At 42.5% G+C, this 22,060-nt stretch overlaps 2 protein-coding genes across 2 annotated transcripts; both read left to right on the top strand.

Annotated features, from left to right (window-relative positions):
- Window positions 1-11,189: 11,189 nt before the first annotated feature.
- Window positions 11,190-15,728, top strand: tlr3 (toll-like receptor 3). Its single transcript, XM_084686786.1, has 5 exons — window positions 11,190-11,522; window positions 11,706-12,163; window positions 12,548-12,745; window positions 12,856-14,696; window positions 14,830-15,728. Exons 2-5 carry the CDS (start codon window positions 11,708-11,710, stop codon window positions 15,062-15,064), a joined length of 2,730 nt encoding a protein of 909 aa, XP_084542912.1. The 5' UTR covers window positions 11,190-11,522; window positions 11,706-11,707; the 3' UTR covers window positions 15,065-15,728.
- Window positions 15,729-16,551: 823 nt separating this feature from the next.
- Window positions 16,552-21,273, top strand: LOC146236441 (cytochrome P450 4V2-like). Its single transcript, XM_084687591.1, has 11 exons — window positions 16,552-16,766; window positions 16,928-17,040; window positions 17,356-17,441; window positions 17,678-17,868; window positions 18,004-18,073; window positions 18,387-18,513; window positions 18,691-18,864; window positions 19,107-19,209; window positions 19,558-19,692; window positions 19,851-20,030; window positions 20,444-21,273. The coding sequence occupies exons 1-11, from the start codon at window positions 16,574-16,576 to the stop codon at window positions 20,626-20,628; spliced, it is 1,557 nt and encodes a 518-aa protein (XP_084543717.1). The 5' UTR covers window positions 16,552-16,573; the 3' UTR covers window positions 20,629-21,273.
- Window positions 21,274-22,060: the final 787 nt, after the last annotated feature.

The raw sequence follows: 22,060 nt of genomic DNA, 5'->3' as shown, positions 1-22,060 counted from the left end.
AGAGACCCTTGTAATTGACATAATTTATATTGTTGCAATGCATGAAACATCTGGTAATAAAATGCTTTATAACGGAACTCACAGACAAACACTATGCAAACCTCTTCAATTATTCAGAAGTGGTGTTAGTCATAGGTTGTCCCCCATATAGGTCCCTATATGGACCTGTGCCAACATAAGCAACAAACTCTCATGATCTGTTGTGTGGAGCCAGACTTGTATGGCACGTGCTGCATTCACACTTGCAGCCTGATGATCTCTATCTCAACCTCACTCATATTTCAAGCAAGTTCCCAGTCCAGCACTTTGATATGCAACACAATCCTTTGGAGACAGCTGCATGTGAAGTAGGCCTTTATTAAGTTGCACAGGAATCACACATATTAAAATATTATGAACACTAATTCACAAAGACCATAAGTCCATCCCTCTACTTGATCTTGCCTTCGCAGGTCTACTCATCCTGAAAATACAGCTTTTATTGAACTTGAACTCAACAGAAAAGGACTCCCTTCCCCTCTATACTTCAGGTGTCAGCCTGCACTGGATTCTTGGTTATCAGTTGTATAGCAAGCACTGGTGCTTCACTACCTCACCACTCAAATTGTTGTAAAACAGTTGTTGTATTGGATATCAAAGAAATAAGTACCTGACCAGATGATATACTAGTCATAACATAGGGAATATTCACAGCCGACACAGAAATCAATGGGCCAAAACGGAGCAGGAAGGACACACAGGAGAGGAGGCACCCCTCATGAATACTTAAAATGTTTTTCCACAGAAGACTGTTATTAACAGTCTAGTGAACATTTCAGTGGATAGGAAAATCAAGTAGATGGCCTGCTGTAACAACATTACAGCAAAAGAAAAACATGAGCTCTCTTGCCATAAATACAGTTCTCATGACCTTGTTTTCATTTAGGGAGCTAGATTCTCACTTTCTGTAGTGGGCGAAAGATGTTGTGAATGGAGGGGGGGGGGGGGTGAGCTATTGTTACACGAGCATAGACTGTCATGTTTTTATCCTCTAATAGTACTGAGGGAAAGATAATTTGATCCCAGACCAAGGGGCCAAGTGGTTTGAAGTGTCTCTCATGTCTCATGTCTCATGTCTCTCTCTCTCTCTCTCTCTCTCTCTCTCTCTCTCTCTCTCTCACACACACACACACACACACACACACACACACACACACACACACACACACACACACAACCCTTCCTCTTCAGCCAACATCAAAGATAAACCAAATATAACCTGGCTTTGATAGCTGACCTTTGAAAGGTGGCAACAACGTCTGCCGGTGAGTGTGTGTAGGGGGTTATCCACAAGTATTGTGATGGTCTCTAATTTAGCCTTCCTTATCCTTTCAGTTGTCTCTGTGGGGACGGGCAGAGCAGCCCCTTGCTGTGTCGGCTGGTGAGGGGGGCTGGTAGTAGGGTGTCTGGTATGTTAAATTCCACCTGAGGCATAGACACCGGCACCGATACGGTTTTTGAAAATAAAAGCCTGCTCATTTGCTAGGACCATGCAAGGGAACTTGCAGGGAAGCCTACTAGTTTGCTATGAACATATACGTGAGACGTCTCGTGACGTCTCACGAGAGTCAAAATACAGAACGTAGGTGCAAATTTTCTGGAACACCCAGGGCCATGTTCCAAGACTTTTCAATGTGTACTTCACCTATACCTTCTGTTAGGGACTGGATCACCTGGCATTTACAGTAGGTGATATAAACAGCTTTTAACCCTGTCCCAAACCATTTAATGGTAATTGATGACGATGATGATAGGTATGAAGTGAACATGAACATGTAACCTACAAAATGCAAACACTTGCAAACACTTGGTGTGACATCATCATGGATGCAGTTTTGCACACCCCCTCCCCTAACATCACCCTATTTTGACTCCTCCAATCAAGTCTGTATAATTATCTCATGTCTAAGAGTCTAAAAATACAGACACACCTTGTCTGAGGCAGTTCTCACAAACACCACAGTAGGGAATAGAAAGTTCTGACGCATAGCTCACTGGTGAAAGAATAACCTTCTTATCTTAGCTTCAGGCCTCACTTGGTCGCTACTGTTAGCTCCTAGCAAGTTTCACATTCCGTATCGTCATGTGGTTCCTTTATCACTCGCTACAGTAGCCTGGCTAACGTTAATGCTGAGTCGTACAGTTGAAGGGGTATGGTCGTTGGCATCTGGAGAGTTACAACAGCAGAGACATTGTTGTGTGTGTGTGTGTGTGTGTGGGGGGGGGGGGGGGGCACTTACACTGGCATCCTGCTGGACCTGCTCTGATGTTGGAGGGGAAAACATGTTGAGTGCCCAACCAGAAATGCAATACAATCAGGCAGTTAAATTTAGAAGCTATCCTATACAGCTAAACTACATATTTTTGATTTCAGCTTCTGTTCATGAAAAGATTATAAGAGGCAGAAACCTGACGTGGCCCCTTCTAAGAGACACTGCACTCAAACACCTTGATGAAGTCATTAACATTTTTTATTTTTAAAATACCTTATTTTCCTGACATGCCCTGACCTCTCTCTACTGCTCCTCTTTCTGCCTCATCCCTCCGTAACACACGCCACATGGAAACTCATCATTCTAAAGTGTTATTGGCTGCTGCCAACATGGGTATTCAACCAGGCATTGATCTCCAGCATGCTCCTGATGGAGAGTGTGTGTGCGAGTGTGTTTGTGTCTGTGTGTTTTTGATTGGGTGCACAAGGTCCAACCCCACTGAAACCTTGCCTAGCCCTGTTCAAATTCAGCCCATTCATCCCAAGGCTGTGCCCCCTGCCAGCTCACCTGCTCTGCCAATACATTACTTTATGCAACGGGCAGCTCCACAGGAAGGTCCCAATCGTATACATACAGCTCTTCATTTCATCCAAGACCAGCTGACTATACCTGCGATTCAGGCTGAATCAGAAATACAGCAATTAGAGAGAGAGAGAGAGAGACAGAGAGAGAAAGAGAGAGAGAGAAAGAGAGAGAGAGAAAGAGAGAGAGAGAGAGAGAGAGAGAGAGAGAGAGAGAGAGAGAGAGAGAGAGAGAAGTAAAAAGGATGGAGGAATATAGAGAAAGTTGTCAAAAAAAGGGGTGGTCACGCCCTCAACAATTACAGCCACAAGACCACATTCTGTCACATGGTAGCTAGGTTATTTCCTCCTAGTGACTTCATCCCACTCCGGAGTGTGATGAGGTTGGTCTGAGTGGGTGCCAGTTCCCAGAACAGATCAGTCGTACTGAAAGATGTGCTGAGGCTGCTGTCTTCACAAAGCAGGTACGCTTCCTCGCAGACACAGTTCACTCCAAGCATGCAAAATGTACCGCTTAGCTACACACAAAGGATATGCAAATGTACACGATAATAAGAAGTTGATGTAACCCCCATCCACACACAGATACACACACACACAGACACATTGTCACAATCTAAACATAGCAGATCTTTTCCTGGTCGTACAGAGATAGGATCATGACACAAATATCTTCCCAGACGCATTATTATCTGTGCACTTTTACACACACACACACACGCATGCATCATATCAAAAAGACATTGCCCCTCCCAAACCACCAACTGACAGCAAAGGTTGTATGGATGTCAATTTTTCTACTTCCATCCTCTCTTTCTGTCTCTCTCTTTGTCTGATATATATCCTGGTCTCCAATCTCTACTCTATGTCGAACTGTCTCTTCCTGTCTTTTCCATTCCCTCTCCCTCTCTCTCTCTGAGTGACAGAAGGATGGTTGACTTGGCACATGTGCAGTAGTCCTGCCAGCAACCTGTCATTCTCCTGCTCAGATCAACTCAAAAAAGAAAGACATCAACATGAGTTCTGTTGAGAATGGCGCCCTCTATTGTTTGGGCAAGAAAGTTCACAAGACTTGACTGCTTGTGGTCTGTTACCCATTATACAAACACAAACTGACGACTGTAACATTGTATACAACATTACAAAACCGTCTCAGGTAACCTGGATCATCAAATGTCACCCTTCTCGACACTGGCCATTCATTTGATACTATATCTGGACAAAATGTCAGCCTTCTGGACATAACCATTCATTTGATGCTATATCTGGACAAAATGTCAGCCTTCTGGACACAACAATTCATTTGATACTATATCTGGACAAAATGTCAGCCTTCTGGACACTGGCCATTCATTTGATACTATATCTGAACAAAATGTCAGCCTTCTGAACATTAGCCATTCATTTGATACTATATCTGAACAAAATGTCAGCCTTCTGAACATTAGCCATTCATTTGATACTATATCTGGACAAAATGTCAGCCTTCTGAACATTGGCCATTTATTTGATACCACACTCTTGGCAGAGCAAGCATCTCAACGCCAGCTTGCCCTTTCTCCACATCCTAATTAGCTGTTGTTTAGCTGAAGGTATTATATGTAGTCAAAATCTGCTTTAGCGTTCTGCATGATTTAACGGTTCAGCAATAAATCCCTTTCATAGATTTCCAGCTTTTTCTCGAGCATGTAATTAAGTAATGGGTCAATTAATCCTGCCTAACCAGAGCAGCTGGAGGGAGAAGGACTCTATTCAGAGAGCACCAGTTTAAGGAGAACAAACAGGCCTGCCAAACAATAGTTCTGGTACCTGTGTGTTTGTGTGTGTGCTCTTTGTAAGGTACAGAAAAGATGAAAACATTACCCAGCCCTGCAGCTACTCCGAATGATACTAGACTGGTTCACAATTTGATTAAACACCCACTATTTAAAGTTTGACGCCTTTCTGAATCTGTCTGTTTTTTTCTCATTTTCATCCCATCTCTGTGTACGATCTTCCGTGTTAAGTGTATTTCATATAGAGACAACTTTTTTAAGAACAGTGTTTTGGAGTTTGGGACAAAACAGTAATATACTATCTGTTTTCTTTAGGGAGAGAGGCTGAAAATTCCTTAGTTAGCTTTTTTCCCTTCTTTGGCAGCAAGACTTAGCAACTTCAGAAGAGATCTAAATCTGAAGATCAATTTGACCATATGACCTTGGAAACAATCCATGCCAGAACCAAAAAGGGATGGACTCACTGAAGCAATAAAAAAAGGAGGAAAATGTTATGAATGATGCATTTCCTCACAGAAACAGCTTTTGCATTCCACATGGAATCAACCGGAATCTCTCAAGAGCGGAGGCGATTTGGCAGTTCTGTAAATTCCATGTCCTTGCCAAAAGACGGAACACTGCACAGAGGGCAACAACAGTGACCCCTCAATAACAGTGATTTAAATCTCTCAACAACAAACTTATTTTTGAGCTCAGTTCTTTGAAGACGACTATACAATAAACCAACAAGCACTTGATTGGTTCAATCACACGTTCTGGGTGAATTGGAACTAAAGAATGAAAAGTCAAGCTCTCCGGAATGAAAACTGAGCACCATTTAGTAGCATTCATAAAAGCCAACTCTCCTAGTCTGACAAAGTGATAAAAGGAAATTAATTATTCCCTCTTTTATCTCTCTAAGGATAGATAAAGTACAGGGGTTGGCATAAATGTGTTAAGTCTATTCACTGGGCAGACACCTAAAACATCTGTCAGATTCTGACTAGTTGGCAGAATTTCCCTGAGGGTGACAAGCCAGAGAAAATCATTTAAAAGTTGGCATCGGTGTGTCAGGTAAGAATACAATACTGCAAAGGTGTTAATTGCGGATTTGGAATAGACCAAAAACTCTTTGCCTGTTTCCATTAACCAAATCTCAGCAAACTATCAGCCACACACAAACAGTCTACAGTTATTATTTTGGTTTCCTCTTTGATGTATTTGAATGAGAACAAGTTAACTAAAGTAAACAAAACATTTTTTGTTTGCATTCCAAAAGTCCAGACAGTAAACACGTTTCTTTGAATAACAATTCTTACATAGCATCACTGGAGGTAGATGTGAGACCGACCAGTCACACACTCGCAAGCTCTGTTGGGTTCCCTTGCCACTGACATTACTATGGCGACGAGCCCTGAGAGGACATAGCACGTAACTTCATGCAGTAATGACCGCAAACTTCAACCGTGACCATGTCATTTCACATTTTCTTAACTTTGTACAAAGAATGGTGATGTTTTCTTGTTTCCTGTGTTCCTTCAACCCTCTCAGGCTACTGAGGCTCAGATCAGACCGAGAATCAGCTGATTGCACATGTCAGGTCACTCCTGGTCATTCCACGCTGACATGGTGACACATGGGAGCTGTCTCCCACAAGCATCAGCAAAGGTCACACTGCAGTTTCAATCTCTGCTAATTGCATGTGTGTGTGTGTGATAGAGGTATTATATTTGAGGTATACATTTTGTGTAAGAATGGTGTGCAAGAGAGTGTGTGTATGTGTGTGTGCATGACATACACACGGTCTGCATCTCACCTGTATTCCCTTTCCATTAATATATCTATATATATTTATATATATATGCATGTACATGTGCAGAGTCAGAATCCTGTCATCTTTGCCACAACACCACCTGAACCTGTCTTTCTGTGTGTACACTTCCTCTCCTCAGCAGGCAAAGATATGCAGCACAGGTGAATTTACAACATACTGTCTGTAGTGCCCACCCCAGCAAAAAAAAAGAAAATCAGCTGGGGCTGGGTTAGATTCCCCAGTCCATTGCACTGCAGTTTGCAGAGCAGAGAGTGTACTACAACTCGGCTGTTTCCAGGGCAGTATTGATGTACAGCTGCCCCCCTGAGGGGCTTCGAGGTTCTAGCAGGGCTGAGTCAGCGCCCCACCATGAGAAACACACACCACATCAGCCCATTGTTCAGAGAAACGACCGGCCGCAGAGTCTATCAGGATATCTCACAGGCTACAGCTGACTGGCAGAATCTTCCGGTTAACAGCTAACGATCAGAAGAAGGTTACAGTGATAAGATGTGACGCTTTAACAAGTTTTATACAGGATAAGTTTGTAATGGAACAACTCACAGTGTGTTTGACTGTTTGTCTCACTGCTCCTCTACAATGGCCTGAGTGTTCGAGAACAGAATGTGTGATGTACAGTAGTTCCATTGGTGGACTCAACTGATGGCTGAGTAGTCTGACCTCCAAACATCATTTGTCAGCACATGAAGGTAGATCTGCTGCAGTCTGCTTTTTTTCTGTACAACAGAGAGAGAGAAAGAGAGTGTGTGTAAAGAGAGTACATACTGTAAAAATGTCCTACCTTTTCAGTGTATGTATGCTCTGAACCGCTATGTAATCTCTTGCCAGTACACTCTCTCTCACTCTGACACACATGAGCGTGTGCACACATACCCTTATACACCTTTCTTATCTCACCCCTGTATCATTTTCTTCTCCCATCATTTCCTTTTCCCTTCCTTATCCTCCTCTTCCGTCCACCTCTTTTCACAAGGATATACAATCTCTTTCTCTGCATCTCATCTTTGATCTTACCTGTGCACTCCCTCCCTCTCTCTTCTGTCCTTCCTCCGTCCCTCCTCTCCATATCCCTGCGGTGGCAGATGCCAGCCTAGCTGATGGAGGCTGTAATTGTATAATCTGTTCTGCCCATTAGGACTCCATGTTGCAACTGTCGCTTCATCTAGCGTGTTTAAGGAAGTGATTAGAAGCCATGTCTTGGGTATCTCTGACACCTACACAGAGATAAGGCTGTGACAGTCCTCTTAATGAGGCACCCTATATTTAGCCCTGTTGACAGAATGTGTTGACTACCACTCTATTTTAATCCAGTTTGTAGTAGATTCCATAAAAAAAATCTTTATAATCCTCAAAAAAGTGGATGAGAAGTACAAATAGGGGTAGAAAAAACTAACACAAAAATAAACATAATGACATTGAGAACTGACCCAACAAACTGCCGCCTGCACTTGGTCATTGGCATAACAATGATGAATTGTGGAGAAATCAATAGACAATCAGTCACGCACAATCTAATAAACATGGTACAATGTTTTACAGTCAATTCATATAGATTATGCAGCAAAGTGATACATCAGACACATACATACATGGCATAAGAATACTCTTGTTTACTTAATGGGTACACTGGCAATAAATAGATCAAGAGCGGTAAAAAAGATCATTCACCATGATAGGAGAAAAGACAAGACACAAAAAAGACAAGCAGAGAGGGAGACTCACCTTCCGTTGCTGTTATTCCTGTGTATCAAAGAGGTCAGTAGCAACTGGATAAGTAAAGATTTGTCCAAGCTGGTGAGATGTAGAACATGACACACACGCAAACACACACACACACACACACACACATGGATGAAGCCACCGCCCCCTTAAGTCATTCCTTCTGCATGAGTGCCCTCAATCACACATACACACTAGATACTCACACAGTATCCTCTGACAAGTGATGCTGTGTCAGTCAGTTCTTCTTGTGGGGGTACTTGTTTCCCACAATACCTTGTTCCTTTTCTTCATTGCCAAGTAGTTTGTCCCTGGATCTGATGTGTATCGGAGTCCTGTCCTGTCCTTCCTCTCCTCTTCTCTCTGGGGTGTCTGTCCACAAGAGCTTTTAATTGTTTTCTCTGTGCTGGCACTGAAAACCTTGTCTTCCTCTTCAGTGCTCTCTCTTTTTTCCTCTCTTCTTTATGGTACTTCCAAAATCCATATCACAAATCAGCGGGTCTTCCTTTGTCCTCGCTTTCCAACTTAAATGCTCTCATCCAGCCTTTCAAAGCAGCTGACCTGAATAGAACTCTCCCAACACTTTGCCCATGTTGCAGGGTTTCTAGGACCTACCCTTGCTAAATACAGAACCAAAGCGGGACAGGCCTCAGTCACAAGTCCTACTACCTCCTGTCATAGCGCTGGGATGGGGGATAGGCTTCAAGACGCTAGTTCACGCTCTGCTGGCACTGACCAATCACTATCTGCACACAAGCTCGTAAGCTGCTGCGGCTTAGTACTTAGATAAACCAATCCGGTGCCCCCACTGGACCTACCAGGAAGGTTGGCCTTATTAATCTGTCAAATGAGAGTGGGAGAGAAGGATACATGCAGGGGAGGTTATGAGTGAGTAAAGAGTGGCTGAATTAAGTGCAGTAATCCTTCCTGTTGTGGTCTACAGTATGCCGTCAGTGCCTACAGTGTTCTTACAGTGAAAGGTACTTCTTACATGACATTGCATTTCAATTATTTTATGTCATGATGTTAGAGCCAGGATTTTGATCCTTAGCGTGATAAACATCATTATGAATGAATCATTGCATTTAGTAGTGTGCATGTCACTGCACAGGATTTAAAACAACCTGGATAGCAATCAAACCAAACAATAATCCTGCACCTGCATTATCCGATATGGATGATTATGCCTTTGATTTTCAGTTACAGACACCAGAAGACTGACAGTAATTCAAATCCAAGACTCCAAATTGTCTGCTGCTAAAAAATACAAAATAAAGTACAATCATGTGTTTTGGAAATCTTAGAACAAATGGCTACAATGCCTACTCAGTGCATTACTATTAAGTAATGTATTGCTCAATGGAACAACATTTGATAGCAAATCAAAAGGTTGCATGTTCAAATCTTGTCTGTACAGACATTCAACAGGACACAGGTGAACCTGATAAACACGGAACACAGGGACACACTAGGGCAGGCAGACTCAGGGGCGGTTTTAGGCACAGGTAGACCGGGTGGCATTTTTTCATGTCACGTGGGGGGGGGGGGCACACGACACGAGCATTTAAAAAAAGAAGTCTCTGCGCGGTTTTCTCATTTATAATTTCAGTTTGTGGGGTATTGGCATATTGGCGCCCCCTTCAGGCAGCTACAGGCACCCCTGCTTGCTGAGACGGTGCCGTGGGGGGGGGGGGGGGGGGGGGGGGTCAAGTCCCTGGTGCACAATGTGCTAGGACCGGCACTGGCAGACAGGGACACGGGCACAGTAGTAGACGTGACAGCTGCAGACTGGGCCTTGGCTGGTGTTCTCCCTCGACCAAGATATAATCTATTGTTTACTAAACCTCTCACAAAATGTTTTTTGGGTGAAACTAACGTGTGAAAGGGGATGTGAGAATCTAAAGGGAGAACAGTCCTTTATGTCCATTGGCAGTCGGGACCCACCACTTAACAGAAATTAGACTGACAATCTGGCACTCAGCGGTTCCTGTTCCTGGTTACTGTTTATGAAGGGTTTAGCCAATATGATATTATATTCAAGTGTAATTTCAAGGCTATAATAAAGCAAAAGTGTGATCGCCAGTGGAGAAATGCAGTGCCTTTTAGGCTGCTCTACCAGTGGAGAAAACATGCATCTTATTTTGACTCAAACATAATAACATGAATCCAACGTATTATTTTACATGAAACTTTTTGGCGTGCAAATTATTGCAGAAAAAATTGGCTTGCACGCTTTGAGCGCTCTCATTTACTATTGATGTCTAAGCTGAAATCAAACTTATGTCCCTGAACTGTATATACTGGGTTAAGCAAGGGAAGTTTGTATAGTGCATTGTATTGCACACTTCTTGTATGCAGCAAGCTTGGAAGAAGAAAAACAGTGATGAGTAACTCTAGTGAGGGGCCTGTGCCCCAGTAGAGCTTTAAGTCTAGCAACGCCCCTGTGCCACACCCCATATGCCGCTGGTACTATTTTTTTATTTTTGTTGCCCCTTGGTCCTGCCCCTCAGATAGTTTGATTCCGCCACTGGTTTGTAACATAGGGCGGCGTCATTTATTTCTAATAACTAAATTCTAATGGAATATTGCCATCTTCTGGACAAAATAGGTATTCGATATTGGCTAGTTATGTTTATTTAGCATACGTTTTATCCTACATATAGTCTGTAGGGTATTTGATCCTGCGAGAAAAAGTGTCGTCTTAATGAGTGGCCTAGCTACATTTTTTTGTGATTTTCAGTCAAATGCTCAACCACTGCTAAAGCCCTATACTCAATCCAGACAACAAACTATAGGCTTATTCAATGACATAATTAGATGCTAGCATGCTAGTGCGCAGATAGCCTAACAGAAAATGGGCCTGACGTATGGCGTGAAATAATTTGTTTTTCTGTAGAAAAAGCTATTACAAAACCTTGCTTGAGGCCTAATAGCCCACTTTTGACAAGACTTCTCTCAATGTTCAGTTATACAGACTGGTGCACAAGTCCTGATTTTTGCTTCCTGTATCACAACCACACCCCCTCTTGTGTTTACATGTCTGAAGTGTTGCCTGGCGTGTCTACAGCACCTGCGTGGCCAAAGACGGTAATGGAAAGAAACCCTATTCCCTGTGCCAGTTTCGTTTTCACAGAAAAGGTGGCACTGATACGGAGGCATTGCGTAGCTCGCGACATTGAAGAGATAGTCTTAAGCTAAAATACCATATCCCCGCCAAGGCTTTCCTCAATACAGAAAGCGCCTCTAGAGGAGAGACAGATCTGTCTCTGTCCATACATTTACAGTTGGAGTGCTGGCAACACCTGCCGCTCTCCTCTTTGCTCTATGTACGATCTTTAAAAATACGAACGCTGAAGTAGCCTGATGGAACTTTGAACACAAGGTAGGCTACAGAAATGACCAAACAAACAACTTGTCTGTTATTTGCTCGTAGGCTCATTGCTTGCTTATTTCGTTTGTGGTTTTGAACGTTTATTATGCACATAATATGTTACATTACCCGGAGACAGATAGTTGTTTAGCTGTGTATCTCATTATTCTAATCCTTCTTCTTTTCCAACTAAAGCTATGAACTCACCACATTCAATCATTACTCTTCTGGCCATGGGTCTTAGTTGTCTCACTATCAGTTCTGGTCTGGGCTTAGCTTCTCCGAAGAAGACCATCTGTCATGTTCATGATGAAAAGGCTGACTGCAGCCACCTTCTCCTCAATGAGATCCCACCAAACCTCCCTCAAAACATCACCAGCCTGGACATGTCCCACAACCGCATGGTGGGCCTGCCCCCTACCTCTCTGGACCCATACCCAGGCCTCATTCATCTGGACGTGGGCTTCAACAGTCTCACCCGGTTGGAGGCCGGAGTCTGCCAGACTCTGAGCCATCTCCGGAGCTTGGACTTGCAGCGCAACGAGGTTCATCTGCTTACAGAGAAGGATCTAAGTTATTGTGCCAATCTTACAAAACTGAACTTGGCTGGGAACAGACTGAAGTTGCAGGGGGAGCCCTTTGCTGCTCTACAGGTAACAAGAATAGCAATTTGGTAGACAGTTGTTTTGATGTATGGATTTATGTGTGATGAATGAAGGACATGAAGGAATGACATGAATATGTGCTGATTTAATACTCTAGCTGATTTGGTTGATTTATTAATAAAGACGTATTCATTTAGCATGCATTTTAGCCAAGCAATCCAATCCAATCCATTTTATCCAAGCAATGTTCAAATGGTGCAGTAAGTGCATCAAATAATAATATATTGTACTACTAGACATGTACCACCTACTTGTAAAGGGTTGATGAGGGGGCAAGTATACTTTGTATCTAAATAGTAGTATTATTCGTTGTGTTCACTTTCTTACTCAATAGATATATCTAACAATTTCCTTCCCTATATTTTTTTATAGAACCTGACTCAGCTTGATGTGTCCAAAAGCGGACTTGAGTCTGCCAAGTTAGGCTCCCAGCACCAACTTCCCAACCTAGTGTCTCTCATTCTTTCAAACAACAAGATATCCACACTAAAAAAGGATGACTTCTCCTTTCTCAGCTCCTCCTCGTCCTTTAGAGTCCTCGACCTGTCATTTCTGTCTCTTCTGAAAACAGTAAGTTGCACTCAAAAGGGAAATGAAATTATGACATGGTTCCTCATTTAAACTAGATATTAAGGTTTGCATTTCACCATTTTCATCTTGCAATCATATTCTCATTGCAGATTGAGCCTGGTAGCTTAGCGCCCATAAAGACCATAGAAGAACTAATCATGGAGGGGAAACAGCTGAACCAGCAGCTCATATCCCAACTCTGCATGGAGCTGTCTGGGACTGCCATTCATAATCTGTCCCTTCAGAACACACAGGTCATACTAACAAACACAACCTTCAAGGCTTTGGAGAAGACCAACCTGACCTTTTTAGATCTCTCCAACAATCGCCTGACAACATTAGAAAATAGTCCCTTTCAGTGGCTGACTAAGCTGAAGACTTTGATTCTGCAACAGAACAACATAAAAAACCTGAACAAAGAAACATTCCAAGGGCTGGGCAATCTTACACTGCTCAACCTGAGGAGGGGGCTAGTAAAGAACAAGCACACGACCCCTGCAATCAAGGATTTCTCCTTCCAGCCACTCGGGGCGCTGGAGAATTTGATCATGGAGAACACAGCATTTCAAGAGATCACAAAGAACACCTTTACAGGTCTGAACAATCTACGCAACCTGAACCTGGGATTTGCCAGCTGTGTGTCCCTTAATAACATCAACAACCTGACCCTGGTTTCGCTTATCAAATCCCCTGTCCAGACTCTTAATCTGACGGGAACAGACATCAAGCACCTGGGCCCTGGGGCCTTTTCCAGCCTGAGAAACCTCACCAGCCTCCTGCTAGCCTTCAACTTCATCGCTCAAACTTTGAACGGGACAGAGTTTCAAGGACTCGACCAGTTGCAGGAGCTCAAACTCTTTAACAACCAGCAGAAGATCAAACTAAGCCCCACATCCTTTATTGGTGTGCCCAGGCTCAAGTCCCTGTTTTTGGGCAAGGCTTTAAATCGTACCCTGGATGTGAATCCCTCTCCGTTCAAGCCACTGTCCAACCTCACCCTTCTGGACCTCAGCAACAACAACATTGCCAATATCAATGCAGGTCTCCTAAAGGGACTGGATAATCTAAAAGTCCTAAAGCTGCAGCACAACAATTTGGCCCGAGTATGGAAGCGTGCCAACCCAGGAGGGCCGGTTCTTTTTCTAGAGGGGCTAAGTAGCTTGACCGTCCTGGATATGGACGTCACTGGACTGGACGAGATCCCTAGAGACAGTTTTCGGGGCTTGACTAACCTTCGTCAGCTCAGCCTCAGCGGTAATGTCCTGAACTACCTGGAGGAATCAGTCTTTGATGATCTGAGATCCCTACAGGTTTTGCGTCTCCAGAAGAACTTGATCACTTCTGTGCAGAAGGGAGTGTTTGGCAAAGCTTTTGCCAACCTCAGCCAATTGGTCATCGACAAGAACCCTTTTGACTGCACCTGCGAAAGCATTTTGTGGTTTGTGAACTGGCTAAACACAACTAACACCAGTGTGCTGGGCCGTGATGAGTATACATGTAACACACCCTCAGCCTACTTCAACCGCTTGGTCATAAAGTTCGACCCGCAGACCTGTAAAGACATGACCCCGTTCTATACCCTCTATGTACTAAACAGCACCATGGTTCTAACTTTCATGGTCACTGCATTTTTGTTTCGGTTCCATGGATGGAGAATTCAGTTCTACTGGAATATTCTGGTTAACAGGACCTTAGGTTTAGGTGACACCAAACGTGTTAAAGGGAGAAATTACGAATATGACGCCTATGTTGTTTATGCAGAAGCAGATGAGGAGTGGGTAACCGCAAGGCTGCTTCCCCTAGAAAAAGAGGACTATAGGTTTTTCCTGGAAAACCGTGACTCTGTGCCTGGTAGTCCACACCTACAGTCTATTGTGGATGATATGAAAAATTCTCAAAAAATTATATTTGTTGTCACTGAAAGTCTTTTCAAAGACCCACTGTGCAGACGGTGAGTTTGATAGATATTGTATAGGCCTACTGTAAGTTTTGGTCAAAAATTTTAATGTACATATTCAGTGCAATTTTATGATTTTGAGGTAGGTGGTTTATGATGTTTCTCTCTCTCTCTCTCTCTCTCTCAGCTTCAAAGTCCACCATGCCCTTCACCAAGTCATTGAGGAAGGCAGGGACCGCCTGGTGCTCATCCTTCTCCAGGACGTGCAGGACTACAGGCTGTCCCAAGCACTGCTCCTTCGCAGGGGCATGCTGAGTCCACGCTGCATCCTCCACTGGCCCATGGAGAGGGAACAGATCCCTGCCTTTCACCAGAAGCTTCGCATAGCACTGGGCATTGTCAACAGAGGGCAGCAGTTTTAGTTGTGGCTGTTCGGTTGCTTGAGTAAGCTAAAGCTTCAAAGTGAATGGCTTTAGTCAACGGGTATTTGAGGGAAGAAGTGCCCATATGTAATTGTTTATTCTGTGTGTGGGATTACTGTGAAACACTTGAACTCTGTGTATAGTTATAAATATATACTGCTGTATGTTTGGATAATGTAGCTTTTAAACTATGGCTGGTAACTCCCGTTCAACTACAATATCTAATCATAGAAATTCTGGAATGGTTTGTAAACTGTAGGTACTCACTTTTTAATTCAATCTCAGCAGTTCATATAGTTAACTTGACTTGGAAAAAAAAAGAAAAGTGAATTATTTCCTATAATTATCTATTAAGAGTTTAGAAAACTTGTTTAAGGTATTGAAAAAACTGTCATAGCGATTGTAAAAAACTGTAAATCAAATGCCAGTGGTAAGTTGTGGGTTTGTATTCACATGTAGAAATGTATGATTTTTCCTTTGCACATGAATTATGTTTTTGTTTGCCCTTACATTATAGGCTATGTAACATAAAATAACAATAGCACATTTGGTTAAAGCTTTCTAATGCATTCATTTGTTATCACCAAATGTCCCGATGACTTGTGGACTCCTTAGTTCTCCTTTATTCTCATTTGTATATGTAAATAAAAAAACGATTAAAGAACCTTTTCCAAACTAAAGACAAATAGCTTACCACCAGTAGGATAAATTGAGAAACATAACTGTAATGTTGTTCTTCCATCTCTCATCAACTGACCTAGTAGGCCACAGGATTTACTTAAAAAGGACAACCAAGCTTGACATTGTATCAAATGTCATCTTATACCTCATATTAATGTTAGGATAAAGTGGCCAATTGCCTCCAATCGCTAACTTCTAAACTCAATACATAGAGAAGGGAACATTTATCACAGGTTATTGGTTGAATGTGTTGGACAGATATATTCTCCAATATTCAGAATACAACGCAAAATAAAGCCAAGCCAACTCTGTCCATTTTGCAAGGCAAATCTTGTTATCTGCCGTAAAGTGGTGGGAAGTTAGTTGAATTTAAAGTGGGAGTATGTTTACAGCACGGGTCTTCAACTCTGTTCCTGTAGAGCTACCTACTTGTTGGTTTTTGCTCCAACCACACGTTTTTGACATGATTCAACACTAGTTACCTGATCAGCCGGCTAATTATTAGATCAGGTGTGCTACATTGGCGTTGGAGGAAAAACCTACAGGGAGGTAGCTCTCCAGTGACAGGAAAAAGACTGGTTTACAGTATGTAAAGCCTTAGCCTGGGAACCAGACCAATGCAAGTTCCGACTTTGGTCTGGTGTTGCAAGGCTTAACCCAAGTAACCTATGTTCTACATCTCTGCATGTTGAAGGGCGGTGTGACAGCAAAACAAAAAGTAGGCAAAAATCCAAAGGTTAAATTCCATCTGAAATGGAACAGACATTCAACTCTGCCAGAGACTGTCAGTGAGTTTGTCCTTACTATTGTGTTGCACACTAAGCAGGCATGTCGATTTTACATGGGACTTACACGCTGGGCCTGTTAACGGTTGGCGCCTTTGTCGCTATATTGACATACTACACTTACAAACTGCTTAGCAACTACTTGTACAAATGGCATGAGATGAAGCCTATCCCGGAGATAGGTGGAGCATTACCCTTTGTAGGGAACACGCTGCAGTTTGAAGCCAACGCTGGAGGTGAGATGAGGAAAGGGAGATGGAAAAAATATGTTCATTACTGCTATGTATGGCCTAGGTTGCCTAAGGTTTGTTTGAAACAACAACAAAAAATAACAGGAAAACACAAAAGCCAAATATTTCCACAAAGTTTTCCTATATACTTTGTTCTTTCTTTTCAGATATATTTTGTCAGCTTGTCGACTGCACTATCCAGTTCAAGGACTCTCCACTGCTAAAAATCTGGATTGGACCAGTGCCATTCCTAATTTTGTTCCATGCTGAAACCATTGAGGTAAGAAACCCTGATTCAGTTTTAGTCCTCTAACAATAAAAAATATGGTGGGAAATATTGATTAACAGCAGTTAAAACCATATGACATACTCTTGTAGAACAAACAGTCAGAAAAAGGAATACCTAACTACTCCATGCTATTAAATAATGATGGTATTGAATATTAAGGTTGAAGTGTAATTTATTCATACAATGACAATACAGTGTTCATGCTGCCAATTGTGTCTCTACCTCTTTAATTTATGATGTGGAGATAATGTAAGTAGATTACTAGAACTGTGCGGTTTACAAGGGAAGGCTTTTGACTTTTTCTAGACGCTGTTGAACAACCCAGTTCACATGGACAAGGCCTACGCTTACAAGTTCCTCCATCCATGGCTGGGAACCGGGCTTCTCACGAGGTATGAGCCCCATGGAGCCGTCTAGGACCTGCCTCGGCCTCACCCTAAAAATATTTTGAAAGCTGATTCCGTACTCAGCTGTGTCATTGCCTTGGTCAATGTACCATAGGTCAGATGCAAACCAAAACACAAATAAAAGGACAAAGTAAATAGATTACCAACTGGACTGAGGAAACATGTGTGAGTGTGTCCTCTCCTCCACTCTTACAGTGCTGTTTCTCCCTCAACCATCCCAGCACAGGGGACAAGTGGCGGCGGCGGCGCAAGATGCTGACCCCCACCTTCCACTTCTCCATTCTGACAGAGTTTTTGGAGGTGATGAACGAGCAGGCCGAGGTCCTGGTAGAAAAGCTGGAGAAGGAGGCAGGCAAAGGGCCCTTCAACTGCTTTAACCACGTCACTCTCTGTGCCCTCGATATCATATGTGGTGAGGGCCTGGTGTGTGTGTGTTGGTACAAACGTCATTGGAATTGGAATCTGATCTTACTAAATAGATTATTATGTATTGTCATTATTGTATGTCATTTGTCATCATTTGTTACCTTGTCTCTTTATTTATCAGAGACAGCCATGGGCAAGAAAATCTATGCCCAAAGCAACTATGACTCGGAGTATGTCCGCTGCGTGTACAAGTACGTCACTTGTTCAGACAACCCTCAGAGCTCTTCTAAAAGAGAGAGACAGTCGCCGCTCTCTCAATACCACTGACTAAACTCAGTGTACTAACGATCCACTGGGTTAAATCAATTCACTGTGTCAACAGTGATTTGAGTAATAGGGTGCTCTTTTTGTGTGTGTGTGAGTGTGTGTGTATTAGACTTTGACCTTGACAAAGGTTACTCCTTCATCATGTGGTCCCATCTGTCACTCTTAAGACCATTTTTATTGAAAAACTACTCGCATTTCCCATCATTCCTTTCTCATAAACCTCTCTTATTACCCTAGGATGAGTGACATCATCACTCGGAGACAGAGGATGCCCTGGTATTGGCCAAACTTTATTTACAACTATTTTGGTGAGGGCTGGGAGCATGACAAGACTCTCAAGGTCCTCCACTCTTTCACCTCCAATGTGAGTTTGGGGTCTTAAGACTCCACAGGTCATGTCACATTAGGAGGTGATAGCAAAGGAAATACCAGTCTGGTATACAGTGCTGCAACATATGTAACACCTTGTTTGTGTATCAAATGAAGTACCAAGTTAGCATACCGTCATGGCCATGTTTCCTCTCTCTATCTTTGATCCCAGGTGATATCGGAGAGGGCAGAATACATCAACTATAATGAGTCAGACAGTGAATCAGACCAGGGCATGATGAAGAGAAGAGCATTTCTTGACATGCTCCTGAAAACCATGGATGAGGATGGTAACAAGTTGACACACCAAGACATCCAGGAGGAAGTGGACACCTTCATGTTTAGGGTCAGTGATAACCGCTATGACTCATTCTATGCATGTACATCTAGCAAAGAAAGTGTGAGAGATTTCTCCCTGAGAATTATGTGATATGGCCCTATCATCACACTGACTCTGATTCGCATAGACACTTATTGAGCAAGGACAAGGCAGTATTGTAGCACTGGGTCATAATGCTGTGTGACTGCTTTAAATCATAGATTGGGTGATACATTTGAGTATTTTTGTCCCCCTACACCCTTCGCCAGGGCCACGACACTACGGCTGCCGCCGTGAACTGGGCCATTCATTTACTGGGCTCCCATCCCGAGGTTCAGAGAAAAGTTCAACAAGAGCTTAAGGAGGTTTTTGGTAACGACCCATCTCACACTTTTCCCTCCTCCCTGTGCCAACCCACCACCACCCCAGCATCCCACAGTTCTCTCTTTCATGACATCATTAATCTTCCCATTCCTAGTGCTTGCTGTCTCATTAGTGCCACCTCTTATTTTCAAACAGGTAAGAGAAAGTTCAGCCATAGCTGATGGGGGGTGTAAAATCTTGCAGCGGTGTAGCACATGCTGAGCTATGGTCAGTGGGGTGTGGGCAGCAGAACCACAGTTTGTTGACTGGATCCTCATCCTAACATTTACAATCGACATACTATTGATAGTTGATTGCTGTTTCTGTGTTTGTCCATACTCATGCCTCTGTTCTAAGGTGAGTCGGATCGGCCAATCAACACAGAAGATCTGAAGAAGCTCAGGTATCTGGAGTGTGTGGTCAAGGAGTCCCTGCGTTTGTTCCCCTCCGTGCCATTTTTTGCCCGTAGGATCTGTGAAGACTGCCACATCAGTAGGTCACCTTTGTACAGGAGACGTTTTCATTTTCTTCAACATCATCCAAAGATTTGGGGTGTTCATATTCTATTTTGTTGGTTTGGTTTGAGTTTGGTCTCATTTATATATGTATACGCCTTGCAAAATCAAATCATGTTTATCATTTGCATGTAGATGGTTTTAAGGTGCCCAAAGGTGCCAATGCCATCATCGTACCCTATGCCCTCCACCGCGACGCACGCCATTTCCCAAATCCTGAAGAATTCCGTCCGGAACGTTTCCTGCCTGAGAATTCTGTTGGGAGGCATCCATACGCATTCATTCCTTTTTCTGCTGGGCTCAGGAACTGTATTGGTAAGAACAGAACATTGAAGTGAAGGTCACTGACAGAATTCAATCACAGGACCCTCCTAGGAACAGATCATTTTGAAAATGGTTGTTTTGGGAAAAGGTTTTGATTGTCTGTCTGTGTTTTCTTGTCAGGTTTTGTGTGCTTTGAGACGTTTATTGATCTGTTTTGTGCTCTTTATGAAAGATACATGAGAGAGTGAGTGAGCAAGTCTAGACTATCTCTCGACAAAAACTATAGGAAAATTGACTGGACTTTTTCCTTATCCCATTGTACTTATATTTAATAAACGTTTAAAAGGCAGAACATTCCAATAAATATGCATTAAACTCAACAAGAAGTAGAAATACTAAAGCAGGTCTGACCAGTGGTTGGAGAGTTTTTAGCTTTTCCATAATCCAAACATATTAAATTACAGGTCAGCGCTTTGCTATGATGGAGGAGAAGGTTATCCTGGCATCCATCTTCCGTAACTTCAATGTTGAGGCATGTCAGAAACGTGAGGACCTCCGCCCACTAGGAGAGCTCATCCTCCGTCCAGAGAAAGGAATCTGGATCCAACTGCAGAGGAGGTCTCCTCGTCCAGACATGCAACGCTACTAGACCCCTGTCTAGAACCACCGCTAGCGGGGTCAAGCACTGGAATGTAGTACAACTGGGCAGTGTTTATTTTAGATTAATTGATTACATAGTACAAGCTGTTTAAAATCTAAATTGAAAGATAATCCAATAACCATGTGAGTGTTGTGTTGCACACAAACTTGGCTCCACAAAGTATTTATTTTCTTTAAGCTGAACTAACATCATTTTTCTAGCATGTCATCGCTAGACATTAGCAAATGCAAATAAATGTTTGTGATTGGTTCGACTAGATATTGGTCAGAGACTAATCTGTTTGAATAGGAGGGCATCTGTCAGAGCAAAGAAAACATGAACTGGCAGATTTGTCTGGTTCCCAGGGAACCATTACTTTTGTACTGTACTTGGACTACATATAACCATTGACTTGTTAATTTGAATTCTTCCATCCAATTTACTTTTATTTTGTCACCAGATTGTTTATTACTTGAACAGGAGAGTGCCGGAATGAGATAAGACGGGATGTATTGGGCAGGTAAAAAAATAATGGAGATGCAATGTTGTGTGTGTGATTCATGAGAACCACGTAAGTGGGAACCACATAAGTGTGAAATTGTGGGAGTGTGGCTTGGTTGGACATAAAAATGAGTAGGCTACCGTACATACACATACAGTTCTTCAGATCTTTTGTTATCTTCTTTCTTGCTTACATTGTCATTTTATTTCTTAATAGGTTTTAAACTATTTTCATGAATACCACAGATAAAAATATAAAAGCATAATATATACATGGTAATATGCATATATTGCTTTTGTAAATAATTAAAAATAACCATAGCATTGTTTTATATCCCACCTAATTCAGCCAAAACGAGTCACAAGCAACAGTTTTAAAGGAATACTAATCTCAATTTTACACCATATCAAAATAATTGTGAATAACTCAGCAAGATGATTTATGTAGGTGCATGGAAGTATAAGGTTTGGTCAACAACATGAAAGGTGATCAATGATAAATGGCATGCTATAATCCTTCTATAATTTGAATTATTGAACAAAGCTCTGATAATCAATTTAGACTGAAGGTTACTTGGTTCTAGATGAAGAGTTTATTTATCTTCATACTTCATTGGGTAACGGCTTTCCAGCTATTGATGATTGAAATGTGATGATAACATTTCAACATTCCTCTTATTCCCAGACCTTTTCTCCAGTTCTGACCCTCGACAGGGTTCTGAGACGGTTGATTGTCTAGGATTTTACCAATAACGAGCAGAAAAACCTAGAAGTCAGTTCTGATAAGGAATCGCTGTACCTGCTTCTGCTGGCAGAAAACTCTCTTTTCCCATTTATAGCTGTTACAGAAACATGTCATCACCACAGTGTTTCATCACAATGAGGGCAAGCACTCCCTGGACACATTTAATTAAAACGCTTCCCAGATGGCCAGTCTTTG

This window comes from Hypomesus nipponensis, chromosome 22 (genome assembly GCF_054491055.1).
Source record: "Hypomesus nipponensis isolate SF chromosome 22, ASM5449105v1, whole genome shotgun sequence".
In the NCBI taxonomy this organism is placed as follows: Eukaryota; Metazoa; Chordata; class Actinopteri; order Osmeriformes; family Osmeridae; genus Hypomesus; species Hypomesus nipponensis.
The sequence above is the reverse complement of the archived record's forward strand: the minus strand, read 5'-3'. Positions and strand labels throughout refer to the sequence as shown.